Source organism: Diospyros lotus, chromosome 14 (assembly GCF_014633365.1).
Source record: "Diospyros lotus cultivar Yz01 chromosome 14, ASM1463336v1, whole genome shotgun sequence".
Lineage (NCBI taxonomy): Eukaryota > Viridiplantae > Streptophyta > Magnoliopsida > Ericales > Ebenaceae > Diospyros > Diospyros lotus.
The window spans coordinates 16,817,293-16,840,689 of NC_068351.1; the positions used below are offsets into that span (position 1 = coordinate 16,817,293).

Genomic DNA, 23,397 nt, shown 5'->3' on the forward strand with positions numbered 1-23,397 from the left:
CAATTTACCTACTTCCATAGCATAATACAATAACTATAATACAACATCAACACCATATATTTGTGAAGTGTTGTATATTCGTAATGAATATGTTACTATGCAGATAAATGTCTCGTTCACAATCTTATAACAATCGTATGTCTCAATCAATGGACAACACTTCAAATAATGGAAGTACATCACCAGAGATGAAAACATGTTATTGCGGCCAGATTGCTCCATTGATTACAGCAATAACCTCCAGAAATGCAGGAAGAAGATTTTTTGGGTGTGGTAATTATGGCCCTAAAGGGCGTGGCTGCGAATATTTTGAATGGTTTGATAATGCCGTCAATGATCGATATGCTGAAGTAGTGCATGGTTTAATGAGAAATAGAAATCATCTATTAAGGGAGCTTGCGAATGAGAACAGAATCAAGAGACGATTAATGGCTATGTTATTATTTAGTTGGATAGTTTTTGGAATAATCTTGTACAATTTGATTTGAATGTATATAACTCCAAATGCTCGTTGGTAGCTGCTTTTAATGGTAATTTTAAACAATTTTTCTTTGTAAAATTTGAAACAGTCAATTAAAATTGTCTTCCTTTGTAACATTTTTCATTAATTTATCTGTTACTCTCTCATTTATAGCAAATAATGGGTTTAATTCTAATTAAATCACTTAGATATATATATATTAGTACATTATTGATTAGATTAAATTTTTTATTTTTAATAATTTAATCAAAATTTTGAAAAATAGCACCTTATAATGTATTTAACAAAAAGAATCTTTTAACGAAGGCCATCAAATCCAAATGTTCTTAAGCTATGCAAACAAAACATAATCATCAAGTAGACCGTAAAAAATTGTCAAAGAATCCAATTCCTAGTCCTGAAAATTTCTTCTACATAAAAAGACCAAATACAACCTATAGGCCCTCAGTTTTACTAAAACATTTAAGTGGACTACACCACTTAAAGGGACATTATTTAAGTGGACTGTAATCTATGAATTGGAGATCAGAAGTGACAAGATATAAAAAATAGGCCCTCTGTTTGAGAATTATTGCAACAAATGGACATATCATTTGTTTAAGCATTTGGGACACAAGCAAGCAAATAAAAAGTAAGCATAATTATGGACATATCATTTGTTTTTTGCCACACGTCCATGAACAATTAGATTTGCATGGTTCTTAGCTATAAGTTCATAAACATAATTATAAGAAACAACTTCAACAATTTCACTAATAACAATATCTTCAACAATTTATCTGCTCCTATCTCATTAGCAGCAGCTTCAACAATTTCAAGTGCAAATCAACATTTGCCCTCCAAAGATCCTCCATAATGACAATTTACATCATTGACTTGGTCTTTTAGAAATTGCAGTAATAGAAAACCATGAGCTCCATGGATCTGAACTCCATCAAAACCTGCATATTAAACAATGAATTAAAATTCACCTTAAGACTACACCACTTACATAAACCAATTACATATCTTTCAAACCGTGATCATAGCAATAATGATCCTAGCTCCAGAATCTTCATAGTGATTTGATAATTTTCTACCTTCTAAATCTATTGGTTGCTTAATACAGAACTCCTTCACTTTCTCATGTATGTTGAGCATTTTCAAATAAAATTAAAAATGTTTGCCCAACATTGAAATGAAAAAACAAGTGGCTCATTATTGGAAGATATTCTTGAATTGCTTCTTTTACGAAATACTTATTTATGTAAAATTTGCATTCATAAATTCTTTTCCTATATGTATATAGGAAGATATGCTATTTTTGTTGCATACCACATATATATCATCTAAAGATGTAAACCATTTTAGAGAGAAATAGGGAGTGGAATTTGCTATCAACAGGTTGATGATATTGAAATAGAAGACAGTTTAAAAAAGTGAAGGAGTTTAAAAACTACAAGAATCCTTTTATAGTAGCTGTCTTAATCTAACAACTTCTCTAACAAACTAACACCTGGCAGTCAGCTGGAAAAACTAAATTACTAACTGACTAAGAAAATTGACTCATTACAGTCTGCCACATAAATCTAATTAGCCTTAGAATGCAAGTCTAGAACCAACAGACGTCCAAGGATATACAATTGATAATATAAACTTGGAGATATCATTCACAAAATCAAACAAAGAATTAGAAATACAATGCTCATATAATGTTTTACATAAACTCAGCCCACACGAGAATCAACCCAAATAAAAAGTGCATTATGTTAAAAGAATAAAATAAAATAAAAAATTAATTAAATAGTAACTTACACTTAGTGAATCACTGCTTTCTACAATGTCGATTAATTCGTGAAGTTTGATGTTGACGAACTTTGAAATTGTTGACTTCTAGGTATTTTTGGAAATGCATACATTTGGGATGAAGAAGCCTGATGAGAGTCCACAAAATGAATAGCAAAATCATAAGTTGAGATGGTAAAGGCAACATAGAGACCAAATTTGTAGAAACATATAGAATTTATATACCTCCTGTGACATTGAGAAATCATTTGAGGGGAGTGCCTTTTGTTGAGATGCGATATTCCATGGTTGAAACATGCATTGAGGTTGTAAGGTTGCATGTGGATACGTGCCTCCAAGATGCATCAATTGCCAACTATTATTGTTATAATATGTTTGTTGGGCCATTCCAAATACCCCCTACATAAATATAAAAGAAAAATATTAATTATTCACATAAATATAATAAATTTAAGAAGAGAATTAACAACAAACATTTGCTTTATAAAAATAGAATCGTTATTTACCACATCTACAACACGATTAGAGTTCAAGCATCCAAGATTCATGATGTGGGTTGCATTCCTATTATCTGTCTTGCCATCCAAAAAAATATACCGTGTTATTTTTCTTTGTCACATACATACATGAATGAAAAATAATACAAGTAAGTTTGGTTAACAACTGACCCATTACTTTTGACGATTTCTTTTTTCGTGATTTGGTTTCCATTGGACCTTTCATTCTTTTGCTACATTGGCCTTTCAAGCGTCTTTTTGTTGGGTCTTTCAATTGTAGGTCATGCTGCATGTTTGATTCTAAATTATGATGTGTGTCGATCGGAATGCTCTTGTTCACATCTTGATCGGAGGCTATAGCCAAGGCCTCAATCTTTTCTTCCACTTCTAGCAATAGTGACTTGCTTAATGAAAAAAAATCAAGACTCCTTGAACCCTTGACAATAATTTTTTGTGAAATTTGTGATAACTCACTATAATGTGCTGATAGCATTGGATCAATGTCATTTGGTATTATCTCTCCCATGGGATCACAAATAATATCATGTGTTGCTGCCCGTGTCCATCTTTTCAAATAGTATTGAGAAGGTAAACTTTTGAACTCTAAGTGGCGGAATAGCTTCAATGCATGCGAACAAATGATTTCATTGAACTCAAAGCTTCTACATGTGCATGACACTGTTTGTTCCAATTGATTGTATGTAAGTGTGCGAATCCTTTGTCGACCTTCAATCTCTTTAGCTTTATATGTACAGATAGTTCCATCATCATTATCCAATTCCAATGACAAATCAATAGTTTGCTTAATACCTTCTTGAAACCAATAAAATATTTTTTTGGTGTATTTTTTTGTGACTTCATGTTCTACAGACCAATTACAAACCAAATTAGGTGTTGTTTGTTGTGTTAAGTGTTTAGCCTCTCTTTCTTTTTCACGACGATTATCCATGGCCCTAGAGTACAAACTTACAAATTCCCAAAGAACAATTCTACCATGATTAAAATAATCCTTCAAAAACTTATTAATGCTCTCACTTCTCTGTGAAGTGGTCATGCCAGCACAAAAGTGAGCCCGACTGTACACTTGAGCCCATTTCTTTCTCAACTCATATGTTCTTTGCAACCACTCATTACCTCTTAGCCCATTATCTTCAAGCAATTTGTCCCAACTTTGTTCAAATTCTTCAACTGTTTCAGGATTATAAATGCAAGCTTTGAATTGTGGTGCAAATGATTTATATCCATTATTACTCAAGTTCTTTGCAGCATTTTGACATAAATGCCACAAACACAATCCATGGTGGGCTTCAAGCAATACCGTATCAATAACACTTGATATAGCTGCAGACTGATCTATAAATATGCTTCTTGGTTTTTTCCCTCCCATAGCCTCAAAGAAAGTAGTAAACAACCACATTACTGCATCAATTGTCTCACCATCAAGTAGACCACATCCAAAAAGTGATGTTTGCCCATGATGGTTGATGCCAACAATTGGTGCACATAACATGTCATAATTGTTTGTCCGAAATGTTGTATCAAAACATATTGCATCACCAAATAACCCATAATCACACCTCGATTTTGCATCACACAAAAATACACTGCGTATCTCACCATCTTCCCGAGTTCGAAAAGAGTAAAAAAAATGTTTGTTTTCCCCTTTCTTTTGTTTGAAGTATTCAAGGAGACATTCGGCATCACCTTTCTTGAAAAATTTAGCCCGTGTTCTTTGTAATAAATTGTTGCAATTAGATCTTGTGAAATTAAGATTTTGGGCTCCACCAGCTTCTTCACACATGTAAGAGAAAATTTGTCCTTGTCTTATTCCAGATGAACGCATTTTGTTCATAAATTCAACTTGTGAAAAATCGATTTTCCTATGGGACCTCAAATAATGGGAATGCTCAGGTGGGACAAGATCATGAGTTTGCTCCGACTTGAACTCAATTAGTCTATACTTATCATTGGGAATTCTTTTAATCACAAAATTTGCCTTACAATTAAACCGCCGACTATCTCTTTTTCTTTCAGGTGTCTTGACTTTTCTAGAAGTGCCCTCACATGAACAAACCAGTGCTTGTCGTTGGATTTTATTTTTGTTCTTGTTTGTTCTTAATATCCTCACACTAAAGCCAACCTGTCTTGCATATCTATTATAGAAGTCATATGCTTCTTTTGTTGTGTCAAATGTCATTCCAATTTTTTGTTCTACCTCGCAATCTATATCTATTTCAAACTGATCATTTGAACCCCGGCACCTTTCATCAACTACAGGAGATTTCTCATCATCACTAAAATCCAAGTCTTGATTACTAATTTCTTCATCAGAACTATTGATAGTTGCATTCATATTTAGAGTTTTATTATTATCCATGTTAACCTGCAGAAAAGTATAAATAACAAAATATTCATCCATAGAAAAATATTTCAATATTTTTAATTCTGTTATAAGGAGTGGTTTTGTATCTTACCTGGTTCTTTGATCATTCGAGAAAGACAAGGGTGACGACACACCAGCGATAGAGAGATGCCGTTGTTGGAGAGGACACTTAAGGACCACGGTTGCTGGCAGAGGGGAGGGGACGCCGCGGCTACTACCCGTTTATGCAGTTCCTGTTTCACAGAATCCAAACATTTAGGGTTTTATAACTTAAAGCAATGAAATACGAATGAAGCAAAATAAGATGAAACAAATTAAACACAAACTTGAGTGAATGTGAGAACTGACACCGAAAGTGAAGGGTCGCTGCTGGGGTGCCGGAGGTGGAGGGGATGCCGCGGTTGTTGCTGAAAGAAACGCCAGATGTGGACGGGAAGTCGCGACCGCTACTGGAAGGGATGAAAAGAGTGAAGGTCGCTGCTGGACCACGCCGGAGATGAAAGCCCCCCTCCACACACAGAGAGACAGAGAGAGATGCGTGAAAGAGGGAAATGGAAGAAGCCCGCTTCCTCAAAGAGAAAATTGTTCTCTAGGTTCTCTGGAAATAAAGTGAGAGAGAAAGAGAGAGTACATGAACCATCAAATGGAAGGGGCAGAAATCTTGGGTTGTGTGATTTTGAAATAATTAAAAGAAAATTAAAAAAAATTTCTGGGGTTGACGGAACTCACATTTATTTAAAATAATAGAAGGGGCAGCACTTTATTTGACAGAATTGATGGAGGGTAAACTTACCCCAATTAAATGGGGTGCACAAAATCACACTCCTATCAAATGGTCCAATAAATTATATCATGATTTGATTGTCAAAATTGACATGAGATCGACCTATTCATTCATAATAAATAAATTTAATTATTTAATTTCTATTTTGTATTATAAAATTTAGAGCATAACTGACCACCGTACATGTACTTATGTGAGCAAAAACTACATGAAATGAGCACTAATTAGAATGACAAAATTGCAATTTAATGAGAATACCTACCAAGGCATGATCCTTGCAATGAATTTAAAAAAAAAAAATAGGGGAAATCACTCATTTTAATTTACTTAATTATATGTATTAACTCATTTTCTCACTTTTTTTTGTCAGCCTTGAAAATTATGCTCAATATGTCTTTTGAACCCAAATTTCTTTTTGGATAACAATTTTTTTTTTTCCAAAAGTTACTTTTAAACATATTTTTTAGAATTTTTCTCATATATTTTTAAATTATTTTTTTTATTTTTTTCGTACTTCATGAGCGAACACACATCCTTTGCGATATGCCTAATCACTTTCTCACACGATACGTTATTGGTTTTAGTCATTTTCTCTAGCCATTCAATCGTTGTTAATTGTCGAATTCTAAATTTTTTTTAAGAATTTGTCAATTTCAACCCTTTTTGTTTTATTTTTTCTTTTTTTTTTTCTCCCATTTTTTCTGCTCTATATTTTTTTTTTTCAATTGAAATTCACCCAAAATCCAACAATGATTTTGGCAGAGCCTTAATTTTCTAAAGACTATTAAAAACAACTCAAATCAATACCAAAATTCTTTTCACAACCCCCAATCAACTCCTTAGAACCCCATAAATAAATTCCCTGATCAAATCTTAAAAAAGTCTCCTCAAACCTACTCAATCATCAAAACCCAAATCAATTTTTTTTGTGAAAATAATGTCAACCCCTTGCATTTATAATCAAATTCCTCCAATCAAAAGCCATAGTCAATCATATGGCCATTATTTCACTTTATTCTAAACGTTTGTAAGTTGTCATGATGGTCGAAGATGGTAGAGGTCGATTTAGGTTACACAATATGAAATTTTTGATAAAAGTCCATTTGAATACTTTAAGGTCAAATAACTTTTACAAATTGCATTTGATCTCTCAAAAAATTAAGAAATTTCTTCACAAATCCTCAATATATTTCAAAATTAATTGCAATTTAGTGCCTTTAATTATTACCTTATCCTATCTTGGTAACGATTATTTATTATCCAATGTTTATCTCTTAAATTTCTCATTAATTTTATTGATTTAATCTCAACCATACAATTTTCTAATAAACTTTATTGATTTGATCTCATCCATATATTTAATTTATTATATTATTTCATATATATACACACAAAAATATGTGTATATATATTACAATATTTGTATAATTAATTTATTTTAAAATCTTATGATTCATTCCTTGATTTATCCATAGGGATATAAATATATATATATATATTATTTCCCCAAAATTCCTTAAAATGCTTAGGGTTTTACATTTTTTACGAAGCAAATTGTGTGGATTTATATACATCAATTTCCATTACACACACACATACACAACTAACGTAAATTGATGGGGACATTTTGGGTTCTTGGGGAAGTTGTGAAATATTCCTCTTTCAAGTTATTTAGTTGCTACATATGTTCTAAGATATTTGGATTCAAGTATGAGCCCAACACAACTTAGCCCACTTCATCAGTCCTACCCCCAATCTAAAATTGTTGCTTGTATTGATTAGCTCATAAATTATTATTTAACCATCCACATAGCACAATTATGATCTCATGCCTTACAAAATGCCTATATAAAAGTATAAATTCAAATATAGGTATGTCATTTATTACGCATTATTATGTATTGATTACTTAACTCTACATTAGGTACGAAAATTGATTTGATTATTAAAGAATATATCAATGGATTAAGCTTTGCCTTTGTAGATCAAGTAGGTTTTGGACATGCTTAGCGATCAAAAATAGATGCACTCTGCTTAAGACAGATCTAGTGGTGATTAGCTCCAAATAATCATCATTTGGTGTCTATTGTGGGGTCGACTTATGTAGTCTTCATCCACACGTGTTTGTTTTCTAAGTCTTACTCTTTTACTGAGTCATTTCTTAGCTTGGCCTCCTTGCATAGTTTGTTACCTTGAAGGGTACTAGTTGCATTAACCATTATGACCAAGACTTGAACTCTATTAAAGCCCAATTCTCAATTATCTAGGATAATCTTACAAACTAAGATAATCAAGGGGGAAATTTGCCCCCCTCCAAATCGAGTAGCCCAATTGGAAAACCAAATCTTACATTTTATTGAATTGTTGAATGGTTTTCTTTAGCAACAAGGAAGAAACCCTTGCCAAAAGAGTGAGCAATCTTGGCATGAGGATAGATGCTCAAGGGATGACCATCTCTATTCTCGAGAAGAATGACATGACTTTTAGAGAGAACACCATTCCCAAAGGGTTTGTTGTGCCTCTTGTAGGGATGAACGTTGACATTTCCAAAGGAAAGGACCTTAATACTCCTGAGAAGATGATCATGAATACCAATGTTTAGAAAGTAGACGTTTGACGTCCTTCAAAATTTTAGAATGATCTAGGAGAAATGTCTTCGACACTTGGAGAATAAGATGACACAGATGGAGAAGGGGAAAAGTTGCATGGCAAAGGCCCTTGCAACCATTTAGCTTGGTTTTAATGGTTGAAGTCCCACTCAAGTAGTTTTGCATCCTAGACATAAAGTTCTATGGCAACACTACTAACCTTTTTGACCATATTGAGCTTTTTACCTCTCATAAGCTAGTCCAAGTCAGGTTAAACAGGATATGACGCCAAGCCTTCTCAAACACCCTAGTTGGGAATACTTGTTATTGGTATTCTAGGCTGTCGGACCACTCTATCCATAATTTTGAAGAGCAAAAAGTGAGCTTAGGCACCTTTGATGATGATAATGGCATTGTAGGGACCTAATGAATCCTTGAGGGACTACATGGCTCGATTAAATGAGGAAACACTTTACATTAGGGACTTTGACTAACAGATAGCCATGGTGGCATTCCAAAATGACCTAAAAAGGGCTTATGATTGCTTGACTCACTCGTTAAACACCTACTAGCCTATTTCTTGGATGTTCTTAATTGAGTTGCGAAGTATATAAGTGTGGATGAGGTACACCAAATGCAAAAGGCAAAACATGCGAAAATAAGAGAAAAATATAAAGGGAAGACATAAGGTAAAAGAGTAGGTCAGACCCTCATAGAAAGGGTAAGACTATATCTGTAACGGCCCACTTCCCGGAGCCCCTCCCGCTAGCATAGAGGATCCGTGAGAGGGTTATCACTTTAGTGATATAGAACAAAAACACCACTAAAACTCACACATAACCTTTATCTAAACCATATCTTTTTAATCATATAATATCTTATAATCATCCTTACATAACCATTCACCCTGTGGGCCAGCCTGGGCTTACATAACCTGCACCTACCTCAAAAGCATAAAAGCATTATTCTAACCAAATAGTCGACACCCAGGATTTAATCTCGGGAGAGCTCTGCACTTGCTATCATAGCTCGATGAATTGAACCCAACCCCGTCGAACGTACATGTTCCCTTGGACAACTCTCTTACCTGGAATGATGGAAAACAAAGATAAGTCGCGAGACTAAGCAAGCTCATGAAAGAAAGGCAACTGGTTACGGATATAACTATTCCCAACATCCTATGCAATTCATGCCAATGCAACCACACCATATCATGATTCATATGTGCCTTACTTCTAAATGCATAACATAAAATCAACTGCACATAAAGGGTCCTTGGGGCCCACATAAGCCACATATTGGCACCCAAGTCTAGCATACAAACCTGTTGTCAGCCTTTTATAGGCTACCATATCATCACTATTCCAAACATGCTTTCTCTTGTCATCATATTTGTCTTATCCCACAGTTACTGTGGGACTCTAACCCCCGGTCTTGTTGTTGTCGTGAGTCTCACCCCAAGGTCTTTACCTCGGGTTTCCCCCAAGCTAATCTTTAAACCGAGCCAAAGCTCTCCCAGGCCAGTACTCCCGACACCCAGACTGGCACGATATTCCCGCCTAGAATAACAGTAACAATAGAATCATGCAATGCAACAAATAAGAAATGCAATGGCTTCTGCAGCATAAACGTGATGACAAGGCCCCCATAAACCAAATATCAGGCCATGCTACGCCCACATAGGAATTCACACATGCGATATGCTCTAAATGCACCGGCTCACCTAAGGAACCCAAGTTGGCTCTTAGACTGACTGGGTCAGGCAAATGCTCACACATCCCGCCACACACAATGCATGTCCCTCCAATGAGAGCAACCCAGTCCCTATGCAACACACATATCATGATATGCACAAATTAAGGTGGGAATCTAGCAGTACCAGCTATTATGGCCTATCTAACACTTATCGTATCAGTCGATGACTAGCGCCCATACATTCAACCATCCATTGTCACGACCCACAATTTACAGTCAGTGGCTTTGTACCCCATACTCTTAAGACACACATTATGTCATTCACGTTCTCATCTCTTCTCATACACAGGAAACAATTTCCACATTCATAACAAATTATTAACATAACCCCATAATCTTGACCACATCCATTTTCTAAGAACTTAGCCCCAACGGGTTTGACATTATTCCCAAGGAAAGCGAAGTGATACGAAGCTCCGTGTCGGATAGAATGAATGACACCAAAACATCATTTACTTAACTTATTTAATCACATTATTAACATACAAGTTATGGAACGGTTGCCACGCGGATTAGCATTATTAATGCGTGGAACCGAGTCACGGTGAGGAAAGGAATAAAATACAAGAAACCTCCAAAACTTTCACGAGAATTAAAGAACATGAGGAGATGGTTAGGAGCTTGCCCTTATTTGGCTAATTCTAGCTTTCCTTGCGCTTCCGCTGCAAAGTAAAACATTTTATAGAAATTAATAAGATTATAACTCCAAAATACCTAGATTTAACCGTGTAAAAATTATAATCTAGACATACAAGACCCTTAATAATTTATCCCACTTACCTTACCATTTAAACTCTAATTAAACCCCAAAACTTCAATTTATCCCACTTACCTTACCATTTAAACTCTAATTAAACCCCAAAACTTCTTAATTTTTCTTCAAATTTTTTTCCATTTCTCGCAGCCTCTTCTTCCTTAATTTCTCCTGCTTGCCTCATCTTCAAAATGCCTTCAATTGAAGCGTTTAATGGCTTCCAACTTGCTGCCCAAGATTCCCTTTTATACCAAATTCAAGTGGCTTTTAAGCCACAAAAAGGAATGGCCAAAACAAGGCCATGCGCGCACACACACATATATATATATATATATTAATTAATTAGTTTAATTTAATTTACTCTTTTATTATCATTATTTTTATTATTATTATGGTTTCTGTTATCATTTTTACTATTTTTACTATATTTTATTTTATTATTATTTTTTTTATCCCTCCCAAACTCTCAAATACTCGATATGGACTTCCAATACTAAAACTTAATAATTATTATTTACCCCAATATTCAGAGATGTTACAATATCAATCTGCCCAACCCCTGAAAATGTTGCACCCCAAATAATTTTAGAATATTTTTGAGGCTTAAGGAAATAAATTTGAATTTAATTCGGAGAAAATTTGAGATTGTTGATAAGATTTCGGTGGATGGGTGTAAAATCGTAAATGTGTAAATATATGTGTGAAAATGGGGAGAGATCTAATTGACGAAAGAATTGGTTAAAAAATTTAGGTAAAATGTATATATATTTATAGTAATGTATATATATATATATGTGCATATAAAGTAACAAAAAAATGAACAAAGGCCTGAAATGAGGACTAAGGTCCCTTTCATTAATTGTTAACCATTGTGTTAAAACAATTAGCTTAAAAAGGGGGTGAATTAAACTTTTTTCACCCTTTGAAAAACTTTAAAGATTGAAGTAAAATAAGAATGTAAAAATGCAACTCAACAAATTTAGAATGGTTTATCTTTAAAGCCTAATCCACAACCTTGGTTTATCACCAAAGATTTTGGCAAAACACAATTTTTTACTTTTATCTTGTAGTTTTTAAACAGGCTTAACTACTTAACATTTACAAGTTGACTTTTTATCACTTGGCTCAACCACAATCAATGCCTTTTAAGGTTCAGCCTTAACTTTTACAAATTTTCACAAATAATTTTTAAAAATTTCTCAAGAGAAAATAATATATTACAATGAAGAACAAAAATTTCTCTTAAAAAGAGACTTAGAATATAAAATTATAGAACTCTCTCTCTCTCTTAAACTCTCACAAATGATAAATTTTGAAAGCACGAGAAAGATTAGAAAGCTTTGTGTATTTGAAAGTCAAGTTCAAACTTTTTATAAAACTGGTTGTAACCTTTTTCAGCATGTTTCTTCTCTTATTTATAGATTTTCTGTATTCAATACTCCTGACAGGTTAATTCACAAAAAGAATGTTGGTTTGCCTCACAACTATCATATTTTGTCTCTACAAACTTCAATCAAACGGTTAGTCAATGATAAATATGTATATGATATCTGAAGAGCATTAAATGAACTGAAAAGTAAAAATTGGTTTTATTAAATGCAGTATAACTGCTATATTTTTTGAATTCTAACAAGAAATACTCAAGTATATTTTAACATTACTCGACTAAGTTTGATCCTTACACGAATGTATATATTATGTACTCGATTATATTTTGTGCTTACTCGAGTATGAAAATACTGTTACTCAATTATTTTTTAAACCACAGAAAGGTGCATTATCCATTTGATTACATAATTAAGTTTACTTGATTAATTACGATCTTTACTCAAGTATAAAGATTATTACTTGATTAACTGTTAAGTCCAAAGACTTAGCCAGATTTCACCCTATATTTACTCGATTACATAAGATATTTACTTGAGTACAAAAATAATATTACTTGATTAATAAAAAAACTTAACTCGAGTAAAAAAATATCCAAATTTATTGATTTAAGATTACTCGATTACAAAGCAGATTCACTCGAGTACAACAAAAGATTACTCTATTATTAAAAATACTTTACTTGATTAATTTGAAGATGACAGAAAGTTATATTACACACTCGAGTACAAGGTTTAATTAGTTGAGTATATTCTTTCTTTACTCAAATTTTCTTATATATGTAATCGTTTATTTTGAAAATACACTGAGCATTATTCGATTGATTTTTACTTAAAAGCTTTTCTGATTTCTCACACACTCGATCAAATACTTGATTATTTTGAACATATTACTCGATTAAAAATGTTGATAAACTTAAGAATTAAAAATGTTGATAAACTTAAGAATTTTTCAATGGTTTTAGTCATCATCATTGAATCAAATTTATTAAAAAAATATTTTCTCAATAAATCAAAACACCTAATGAATCAACAAGTTGGAAGGACAAAAAAGAAGAATATTGTTCTTGTAGGTTACAAGTTTAATGCTTTTATATTTTAGACAAATTGACAAGTGCATTGAAGAAGAAAAAATTATAAATACATGAGAGACTCAAGAGATTAACATAGAGAATGGTCATCTAAATTTTTTTAATTAAAGTCTCGAATTCAAGCTCTTTAAGCTATATCTTTTGTTTATTGTGTTTTAAAGAGAGTGTGTATAATAGATTTGTCTTTCATCCTCCGAAACCCAAGTGAGAAACCTAAATTTGTTTAGCTTTTCCTAGTGTTTTCAATTGTAAAACCCTTTGCCTTTTAAGTTGAAAGGTTAGGTGTTTTAGCCACAAAAGCAGTGGTGGAGCCAAGGAAGAATTTTAGTCATGGCCAAGGGCTAATTTTAGTCCTTGCCAAATTATAAAAATTATAATTATTCATATTAATATATATAAAAAATTGAAAAAATAAAAAAAACCAACTGGGCCAAGGCCCCAGCTGGCCAACATATGGCTCCGCCACTGCACAAAAGCATACATTGTAAAGGTTCTAGCCACATCTTAGTAAAAACTCTGTACAAATTATAACTTAACCTTCTAAAACTATCTATAGTAAGTAGAGATGGGAAATGGGCAGGGCAGCCCATGGGCTGGCCCGCCTTATAGCCCGGCCCGATTCGTTACTGTAGCAAACAGGCTGGGCCAACCCGTCAAGCAAAATGAGGGCCGTGCCGGGCCAGCAATATGTGGCCCGCAGCCCGGCCCACCAAAATAGCCCGTGAGTCGGCTCATCAACTGGCCCTCTAAAATGGCTCGGCCTGGCCCACCAAAAAATAAAAAAATATTTAAAAAATTATGTTTGTATTTAATAATTATAAACATAATAATTAAAAATTATGTTTCTTGTAAACATAATTTTATTGTAATATTTGTAAACATAATTTTAGTGTAATTTTTGTAAACATAATGTTTACTGTAAATATCATAATTTTATAAACATCAAAATTATAAGTAAACATTAATAAACATATTTTAAAAAATATTAGTTACATTTGAGAAAAAATAAAAAAATATATTTAAAAAATTATATGTAAAAAAATTAAAAATAAATGGCTCATGGGCCGGCCCAAATAGCCAGGCCCATGGGCCAGTCCAGCAGGCCCATGGCCCGACCCATCTCCCTCGTGGGCCAAATTCAGCCTGACCCACCAAATTAGTGGGCTAAGCGGGATGTAGGCCAGGCCGGGCCGACCCGCCCATTTCCCATCTCTAATAATAAGTTATTTATAATCTTTAACGAGTTAAGGTAATGGAGTAGGCAATTGGGGCCAGACCACTATAAATTGTTATGTGTTGTATTATTACTTTATTTACTTTTAAGTAAGTTTCTAAAATTGGACTAACCATAAACTAATTATCTTTCGAAAACATTGTAATTTACATTTTATTACATATGAGGCTGGTTTTTTTTGACATAAATTGCACTACATCCTCGCAAATTATGCAAATGTGAAGTTTATGTTTATTACATCAAAATTCAATTTTTTGACATACATGACCCCTTTATGACTTGGTAGATAAATGGGCAGTACATTGTTATCAAATGAGTGATTAAAATTTCACCCTAAATTAAACCTTGTGAGTTCACTTGATAAACAATAAACGACGATTATTACACTGTTTTCATAATTAAGTGTAGGTAGTAAATGCATACCACATGTTAAATTATATGCATAAAAATTATTTTTTAAAGTGTCATTAGATGGTTTATCACCTAATTAGACATATTTAAACTTATCAATATGTGATCCAGCACATCAAAGGAAAAAGAGAAGATGGTGAGATAAAAAGACCTGTTTTAGTTTTTAAACCTTTGTATCTTAAACTCTCTAGACTTTTTTTCATGAGTAATCAAACTTAATGGTGTATGTTAGAACTAAATCTTGAATATTAAATTTCTATTATTCCATTGTATTTAGGTCCGTTCTAAACCTTGTTCCATGCAATACTTACTTTGTAATTATCCTCTTATTCTTAGAGTTTTGTTTAAATTGCTAGACTAAGGGGGAGACACGGATTTTTGTGGGAATAAAACTTAAGGTGAAACATGATTTTCTTGTGATTTAATAATTCCAAATTATTTTTGAAAAAAAAAATGCATTGAAAGATCGAGGCATTAGAAGGAGAATATGGTTAATTAGAACATAGTCTTGTTATTTATATTTTTGTATTTGGAATTATTTTTTGTTGTATTATTTGTTTTCCTTAATTATTGTTGAATCAATACGAGAGATGTAGTGACTTAGTTTTTATTTTAATTGATGCTTTAATTTTTTATATTTCATTTTGATAAGATTCAATCTAGACCATGTTTCATGTATAACTACGATTAGTGTAACATTTCGCATCGAACGATAGAAAGCACTAGAACAACTTACTTTGATGGATCTACGTGAACTTTTCAAGGGGTCACCCATACTTGAGCTTCCCCAGTTCAAGCACGTTTAATTCAGGAGTTCTTTACCTATATTTAGCCCAAAAGGTATCTAATTTGTGTTATTTTCTTCTTTACTTATCCTCGATATATATTACCATTCTCCAGGTTCTTGGGGTATTTCATTCTCCCCCCTTGAGCACATGATGCCCTCTTCATGATGCGACCTTATAACTGATCCTAGATCTTCCTCTTTTGCATGGCCAATGTGGAATTCGCCTAAGGTGCCTACACGCACCCTCCCTAGGGACTCAGTATTCTCGTTGAGGTTTGTCCCACCACCGCGCTCAGAGACTCGGTGATCGGCTCTGATATCATCTGTAACATCCTACATTGAGCAATAGGAAGGATCGAAACAACTTACCATGATAGGTCTACGCGGACTTCTCAGGGGGTCACCTACCTTGAGCTTCCTTAGTTCAAACACGCTTAACCCCGAAATTTTTTACCTACATTCAGTCCAAAAAGTATCTAGTTGGTGATAATTCATTCCTTACTTATCCTCAATATATACTACAATTTTCTAGGTTCTTGGGGTATTACAATTAATCATTCTAATTATAGTTAAGGAGCTAATAGGGAAATTTATGAAAATTTGTAGGTGTAAATGTAATTCCAAAAAAAAAGTTCCTAAATTTTCAAGCCTAGACAAGAAAGTCTATATATCGATGATGATGAAGAGGCAATAAAAATGACAACAAAAAGGGATTGCGTCATGGAGGACAATATGGTAATTTGTGAAATGGTGATTGTGGTTTTTCACCTCTTTTCCCCTCTCACACATATTATTTTAAATTAACCATTATTATTTGACTTGGGACTTTGGGGGGGGGGGGGGGGGGGGGGGACCATATGTTGCATGGTAATAAACTTTAAGAGTTGTTAGTGACATTTATAAAAAACGCGATGACTTTTAGCCAAAGCGCACTAAGGTAGTTTATGAAATTTACTTTTTTTAAAATTCAAACATTGCATTATATTAATTTTGACAATATCTTGTCATGTTTATTTTCATATATTTTTTAGATATGAAAAATGATTAAATTAATCATTAAAGAAGAAAATAATTAAGAATAGTACTATTATAATTGCAGTTTAATGACAATCTCAATCACTCCTTACAATGTATATAAGTCCAGATTGTTACATTGCTCGTGTTAGGCAACATAAAAATTGTACGACGTGCACAATTTGAGAGGGGGCGTGGGCCCCATGGGAGGTGGTGGGGCCCACACACCACCCTTATACTATTGATCGTAACTTACATACTAGAGCTGATTTTGTTGATCATGTGCATTGGGCAACACACGTGATCAACAAATCAGCTCTAAGTATGTAAGTTACGAGCAATAGTATAAGATTAATATTTACTAAAAGAAGAAATAGAATGTAATATTTGTTATTTATTATAATAGCCTAATTAAAATAATAATTAATTACTACAGTTGGAAATTGATTAAGCTCATGAGTTAATATTGGTGTTAGAAATTAATAATATATATTTTGTCACGAATATTAGATAAGAATTAATTAAGAGAAAAAAACCTTTGTTATAAATTAATTTTGCAGCAGTGGTGTAATATGCTGTGACTGATTTAAATAAAGTACTATATTGCTGTGTTTATTAGTAGTCCTTTTGTTGGCATTAGCATTTTGCTAATTAAATGCTAAAATTAAAAATCTATATATTTTATTTAAATGAAATTGCGTATGCATGAGGAACTGCATGGGTCTGACTGAATGAATGAATGAAAATCTAGCTGATTTCAGTTGTTGATGAAATTGTATACATACATGACGTACGTAAATGAGAAGACAAGTATATATTCCGCTTTCCACATTATATCATATCAGACTGAGCAATCACGCAATGCCACGCCATCGCCGCAATTAGTCTTAAGCTAGCCTGGGATGACGAACGCCGACCAGACTCACGTCGTCGATCACCGGACCGCAGAGCGAGCCGGAGTTGTCGCTCTTCATGGTGTAGAACGTGCTCAGGAACCGGACCCTGGTGCGCGGCCCCACCGCCTTGAAACGGAGCTTGGCGCGCTTGAAGGCGCCACGGCCTTTGGACTCGAAGGGCACCTGGAGGGTTACCGTGCCGGCAAAGGCCTCCACCATCAAGGAACCTTGGCAGGAGTCGCCGGCGTCGCCGACGGTGAAGGTGAGGTCGTAGAGCTTGCCGGGCTTGGTCTTGACCACCTGGGCGATGGCGCTCTCTTTGCCGGCCATGAGCTCGACGGCTCGCAAGCCCTCCGGCACGGCGTAGTGGAGGGAGTCGATATACTTGACGGCTTTGAGGGACTCGACCATCCAGCCGGGGAGCGGAGAGTGGTCGTCCTCCACGTTTGACGGGACAAGCACTCCCCACGTTGTGTTGGGGAACACGTATGGCCCTTCTTCGAAGTTACCGTTCTTCAACATGTTCACTGAAACATTAAAAAAAAAAAAACAAAAAAAATAATATTTACTATTTTACTATTAATATATAGAAAACACCGACGCATGCATGATGATATATATTATAACATATGACATATACCTCTGGTTCTCCTGGGAGAAGACAGAGCCTTCAAGGCCACGGAATCGATGAGCGGGCCGCAAGCCGCATCCTCCTCGACGCCGGGGTTTTGGATAGACACCTCAATCTCGTCGGATTCAGCCAGGAACCCCCAGGCGTAGGCGTCCCAGCCGTCGCTGCTGTACGTGGTCTGGATCGGCAGTATCCCCCAGTCCTTGGGCTCCGAGTTCGGCCACACCGACACGTTCAGCTTCTCCTCCTGCCCGCAGGTTCGGGCGGCGATGAACGTCAGCGAGTAGAACGTTCCCTTTGCCACCTTCACTCTCTGCTTGATCGACGCCTCGTTGCCCAGCCTCACCGCGAACGACCCTTCCGGCACCACCAGCAACATGTCACCTTGCTTTTGCCCCGACTTTATGTACTCGATCACGCCGGAGATCCCCCATTTGGGGATCGCGTCTGGGCCGCCGATCACTCTGGTGCCCTTCATTTGGGATGCCTTTGGTCCCTGCTCGAAGTTTCCGTTGGGCAGTAGTCCTGAAAATTCAAGGGGCGCCGAATGAGTCATTATTCAAGTAAGTATGATTTGGATTTGTCTAACTGCGTGTGGAAAGGTAGCAATAAGATTAGAAGATAAATTTTACACGAATTGACTTGAATATTCATTTCTAAGTGTGCATAAATTACGATCACATCTAAATTTACCCAAAAATACATTATCCATCCCTAAAGATTAATCGAATAAATCTCGACATCTTAAGTGAATAAAAAAATAATAAATAATAAATAAATTTTATTTTTAAATGAGGTTGTCAATTAGTGCAATGGAACAACAACACAACACAGCACCAAGTTAGTTTTATAATTAAACAAAGCTATTTCTTAAAAGTGATCACTTTCCGTATAATTAAAATTCTCTATTTTTTAATTAGTCAAGAGGCCGCCACCCTTTACTACTCTTTTTCTCCTTCAAATTCTAATTGATTAATTCCATATATATATATATATATAGATAACATAAAGCTAGATATATATATATATAAATTACAAAATTGAAAACTTAATTATATATATAATTAAGTCTCTTGAAATGAAAATTAATTCCAGATGAAGACGTAAGAGGGCTTACCGTCGGTGAACGATAAGGCATCATGGCAGCTGGCGCATAATAGTAGCACCAGCAGCAAGCAGGTTCCCCCTGTGACTTTCCACATTTCTTTCGGACTCCGAGAGAGAGAGAGAGAGAGAGAGAGAGAGAGTGAGTGTGTGTCTCTATCGTGGATGGAGATGGGAGTGGAATGCAGTGGGTTTTATGTACTTGGGTTCCTGAAATAGACCCTATATTTGGACGAAATTACCATGATGCCAGTCGGAGAGTCGCCTTGACACGAGATAGATTCCATTTGGCACGTGGAATGCGGCGGCATTTAATTAGTAGAAAAGTAATTAAATTTATTATTATTTTCTGTTAGGCTTAGCTAGCTGATAATAATACATACATAAGCCCTTTTCTCTTACATCAATAAAAATATATTAGTATGTTTTTCTTTTAAGTGAAATAAATAAATAAAGCTTTTAAAAAGTAGGAGGGAAACGGCGTCGCATAGGCATGACATATATGAGGTCAGATCCGGGGACATGAAATTCCTTAAATCAGGCGATATTGTTATTTACATGCATTATTGCCCTATAACTTCGCCCCAAGCAACCAAATCAATTAGGGATGGAGGAGGCAAAGGTGGCTGGCAACACAGTCCGACCCCACATACATCCACGTGCCCGCCCGCCCGCCCGCGCCGGCGGCAATGCCTTCCAACCTTAAAATTCATTTTCCAACAAGGAATTGTCATTCAGTAATGATATCCGATTTAAAAATTTAGACGACTACACCCTCACTCACTCTAATCACATATTTGCTTCGTATTTTTAAATTGAATAATAATATTAAATAATTATAATATTATTCATGAGTGATATATCGAAGACAACACGCTTTTTTGCTCGTGCCATGCCAACCTCGACCCCTATATATATATATATATATAATTAATGACCAAATAGGTCTATTGAATCATGCTAGATGTATATCTATTTTGTACATCTTGACCTATATAAAGGGATATTATGATCAAAATACCTTGCGCCTCACGCGTTTCTATGCGTCTTATGAGAAGTTTTTTTTTCATAATACCCCCTTATATAGTTCAAAATATACAAAATGAGTATACCAATAACATTTTTCTTATTTTTATTGTTCCATTCACGGGTGAATCTGGAGAGGGCTCACACAAATTTTAGCCCTCCCAACCTTGGTTCCTGGATCCTACCCTAATACTATCCATATATATATATATATATAATCTTATGATTTAATCATGCTTTATCATCTCTATTCTCTAACTTGTGCTTTTGTATAAGGCTGCTAAAATATAAGCAAGTTATCATTATTCCTAGTTAATGTTAAATACACAATAATATATAATTAAATTAATATTATATAATTTGATTAAAAAAAAATGAAATATGAGATTGAAGTGGGAAATCATTAATCAACCTCAATTCAAAGATTCTCCCATGTACAGGGGCACATGGCCTTTCTAACTCTTAAAAAGAGACCACGCTAGCTCATATCATTTTGGAAAGTGTTCCCAGTAGTCCCCCACACCCCAATTCGAAGGTCCAATCACTGTTTATAGTCTTACATACCAACTTTTTTGATATTTTTATAAAATGTAAATTAGAATAATATAAAATCACATCTAATTTAGATAATATTATCCTTAAATTTATAATAATAATAATAATAATTAAATAATGATAAAAACGGCTGACTACACCGCCGCGGTATCACTATTCTTCTTTGTAACTTGAAGTAGTTGCATTTAATTAATTAATCAATAATTTGATATCTACAATGAAACGAGACTATAGAAAACGAGTCCAATGTTAAATGTTTTTGTTAATTAACGAATTGTTTAGTGAAACAAAACAAAACAAAAACAGAGCATGAGGAAATCAAGGTGGGGAGTGGGGAATAGGGGAGGCATAGAGATCCGATCCAGAGAGAGAGAGAGAGAGCCCCATGTGCAGCTAGCTTAAAGGATGTAAATATCTTAATGAGATATAATATTATAAAATAATTTTTAGGGGGAAGGGAAAATACAAAATTAATTAGTATTAGAGACAATCTTTGCCAGGCCAGGCCACCTCCTTTCCTTGCTGCTATTCCTCTCCTCCGGTCGGCAATAATTCTCTAAACTAATAGCGACGGCATGTGCAATCAGTGACACCATCATCATCATAGTATGTATATGTGCATGCACGCATGATTTATCATTTATATACAGTATTATTACCCCCTTGGGAATGCAGATAGGGAGGGTGGAGACTCGGGTGGCTCGGTCTAGACTGGTCTGATCTGATCTGATGAGGCCAACTCTACTGTCAGATTGACAATCCATCCCTCTGTCCTTGTCGGGGGGTTGTTTTTCTCATAATAATATTATTATTATTATGAGGGGCTAACGTGTTCTTGGTTATACTGTTAGATTTATTTACATATATGTACAGTAACAGCAGCAGTGTATGTAAATAGAAACGGATGTAGAGGATTAGTCATGTTATATATATATATATATATTTTAGTAGGCATAAGTCTTGAACGACGGATTATGATTTAGAGAAGTTTTATTCCATTTTTCTCTTCTCTATTTTGAGCATATTTATTTTCCCAGTTATTGATTTCTTCACATGGTATCAGAGCAGAGATCAATGGGATCTGCTTGATTTGTTTCACCAATTTCATTTGACGTTCTCAGATCCGTCATCGAAGCGATCTTCAATTTCAGATTCTCTGTTTTAATCAAACCAGCGACAGCATTTCATGGCTTCAAACGGATCTAATATTGCGGCAGGAGATCCACTACAAATTCATGCCTCAGATCATCCAGGTATGATCTTAGTCTCTGCTCCACTAACTGGTCTCAATTATAGATCGTGGAGTAGAGGAATACAAATTGCCCTAGGTGCTAAGAACAAGCTAGGGTTTGTAAATGGGAAATTCCGATTCCGGATGAAAATTGCGAGGAGTTTAATCTCTAGAAGAGGTGCGATTATATGGTTACCTCTTGGTTGTTAAATTCGATTTCTAAGGATCTTGTAGATGCCTTCATTTACACTAACAATGCTAGACAACTTTGGCGTGAGATAGAGGAGAGATTTGGGGAAAGTAATGGAGCACTTGTGTATCAACTCCAACGCAAGATAAGCTCCGTTAGTCAGGATAATTTTTCTGTATCTGTGTATTATACTCAACTCAAACGATTATGGGATGAATTGGCTGCAGTAAAGCCTTTACCAAACTGCTCTTGTGGTGCCTCTAAGGCTATATCTGAATTTGCTGAAGAAAACAAGTTGATGCAATTCCTTATGGGGTTGCATGATGGTTATGATCAGGTGAGGAGTCAGATTTTATTACTTGATCCTTTGCCAAGTGTTAATAAGGCTTACTCGATGATTCTGAGAATAGAGTCACAACGTCAGGTAGTTTCTACCTTGAATGAAACTAATGAAGGAGCTGTGTTTTTCTCTAAGCAAAGTCCAAACAATAAGAGAGATCAGAAGAAATTCAAGAACAAAAGTTTTTGTGAAAACTGTAAAAGGAATGGGCATTTGAAGGACTCTTGTTTCAAATTGATTGGTTATCCTGATTGGTATAAGGAGAAGATGAATAAAGATTCAACACAAAAGGTTATTGCAAATGTGACTAACAAGGCTGAATTAACTTCTGATACACCTCTAGATGCTGTCTGGTCGGATAATCAAGAATTGGGAAACTCAATTGCAGCGGCTCTTCTAAAAATGCTCAAGCCCAATGCTGTAAATGTTAGACTCAATACTGCTCTGAATGATTTTGCTGGTAACCCAAGATCTA

General features: G+C 34.8%; 2 protein-coding genes across 2 annotated transcripts; both read right to left on the reverse strand.

Annotated features, from left to right (window-relative positions):
• Positions 1–1,365: 1,365 nt before the first annotated feature.
• On the reverse strand, positions 1,366–17,822 carry LOC127790921 (protein FAR1-RELATED SEQUENCE 5-like). The gene is made up of 6 exons (XM_052320651.1): positions 17,808–17,822; positions 16,039–16,268; positions 9,975–10,077; positions 5,281–5,379; positions 3,734–5,146; positions 1,366–1,422 (listed from the first exon to the last, which is right to left on the reverse strand). Exons 1-6 carry the CDS (start codon positions 17,820–17,822, stop codon positions 1,366–1,368), a joined length of 1,917 nt encoding a protein of 638 aa, XP_052176611.1.
• On the reverse strand, positions 17,614–19,725 carry LOC127790872 (protein DUF642 L-GALACTONO-1,4-LACTONE-RESPONSIVE GENE 2-like). Its single transcript, XM_052320600.1, has 3 exons — positions 19,594–19,725; positions 18,486–19,001; positions 17,614–18,372 (listed from the first exon to the last, which is right to left on the reverse strand). Exons 1-3 carry the CDS (start codon positions 19,676–19,678, stop codon positions 17,837–17,839), a joined length of 1,137 nt encoding a protein of 378 aa, XP_052176560.1. The 5' UTR covers positions 19,679–19,725; the 3' UTR covers positions 17,614–17,836.
• Positions 19,726–23,397: the final 3,672 nt, after the last annotated feature.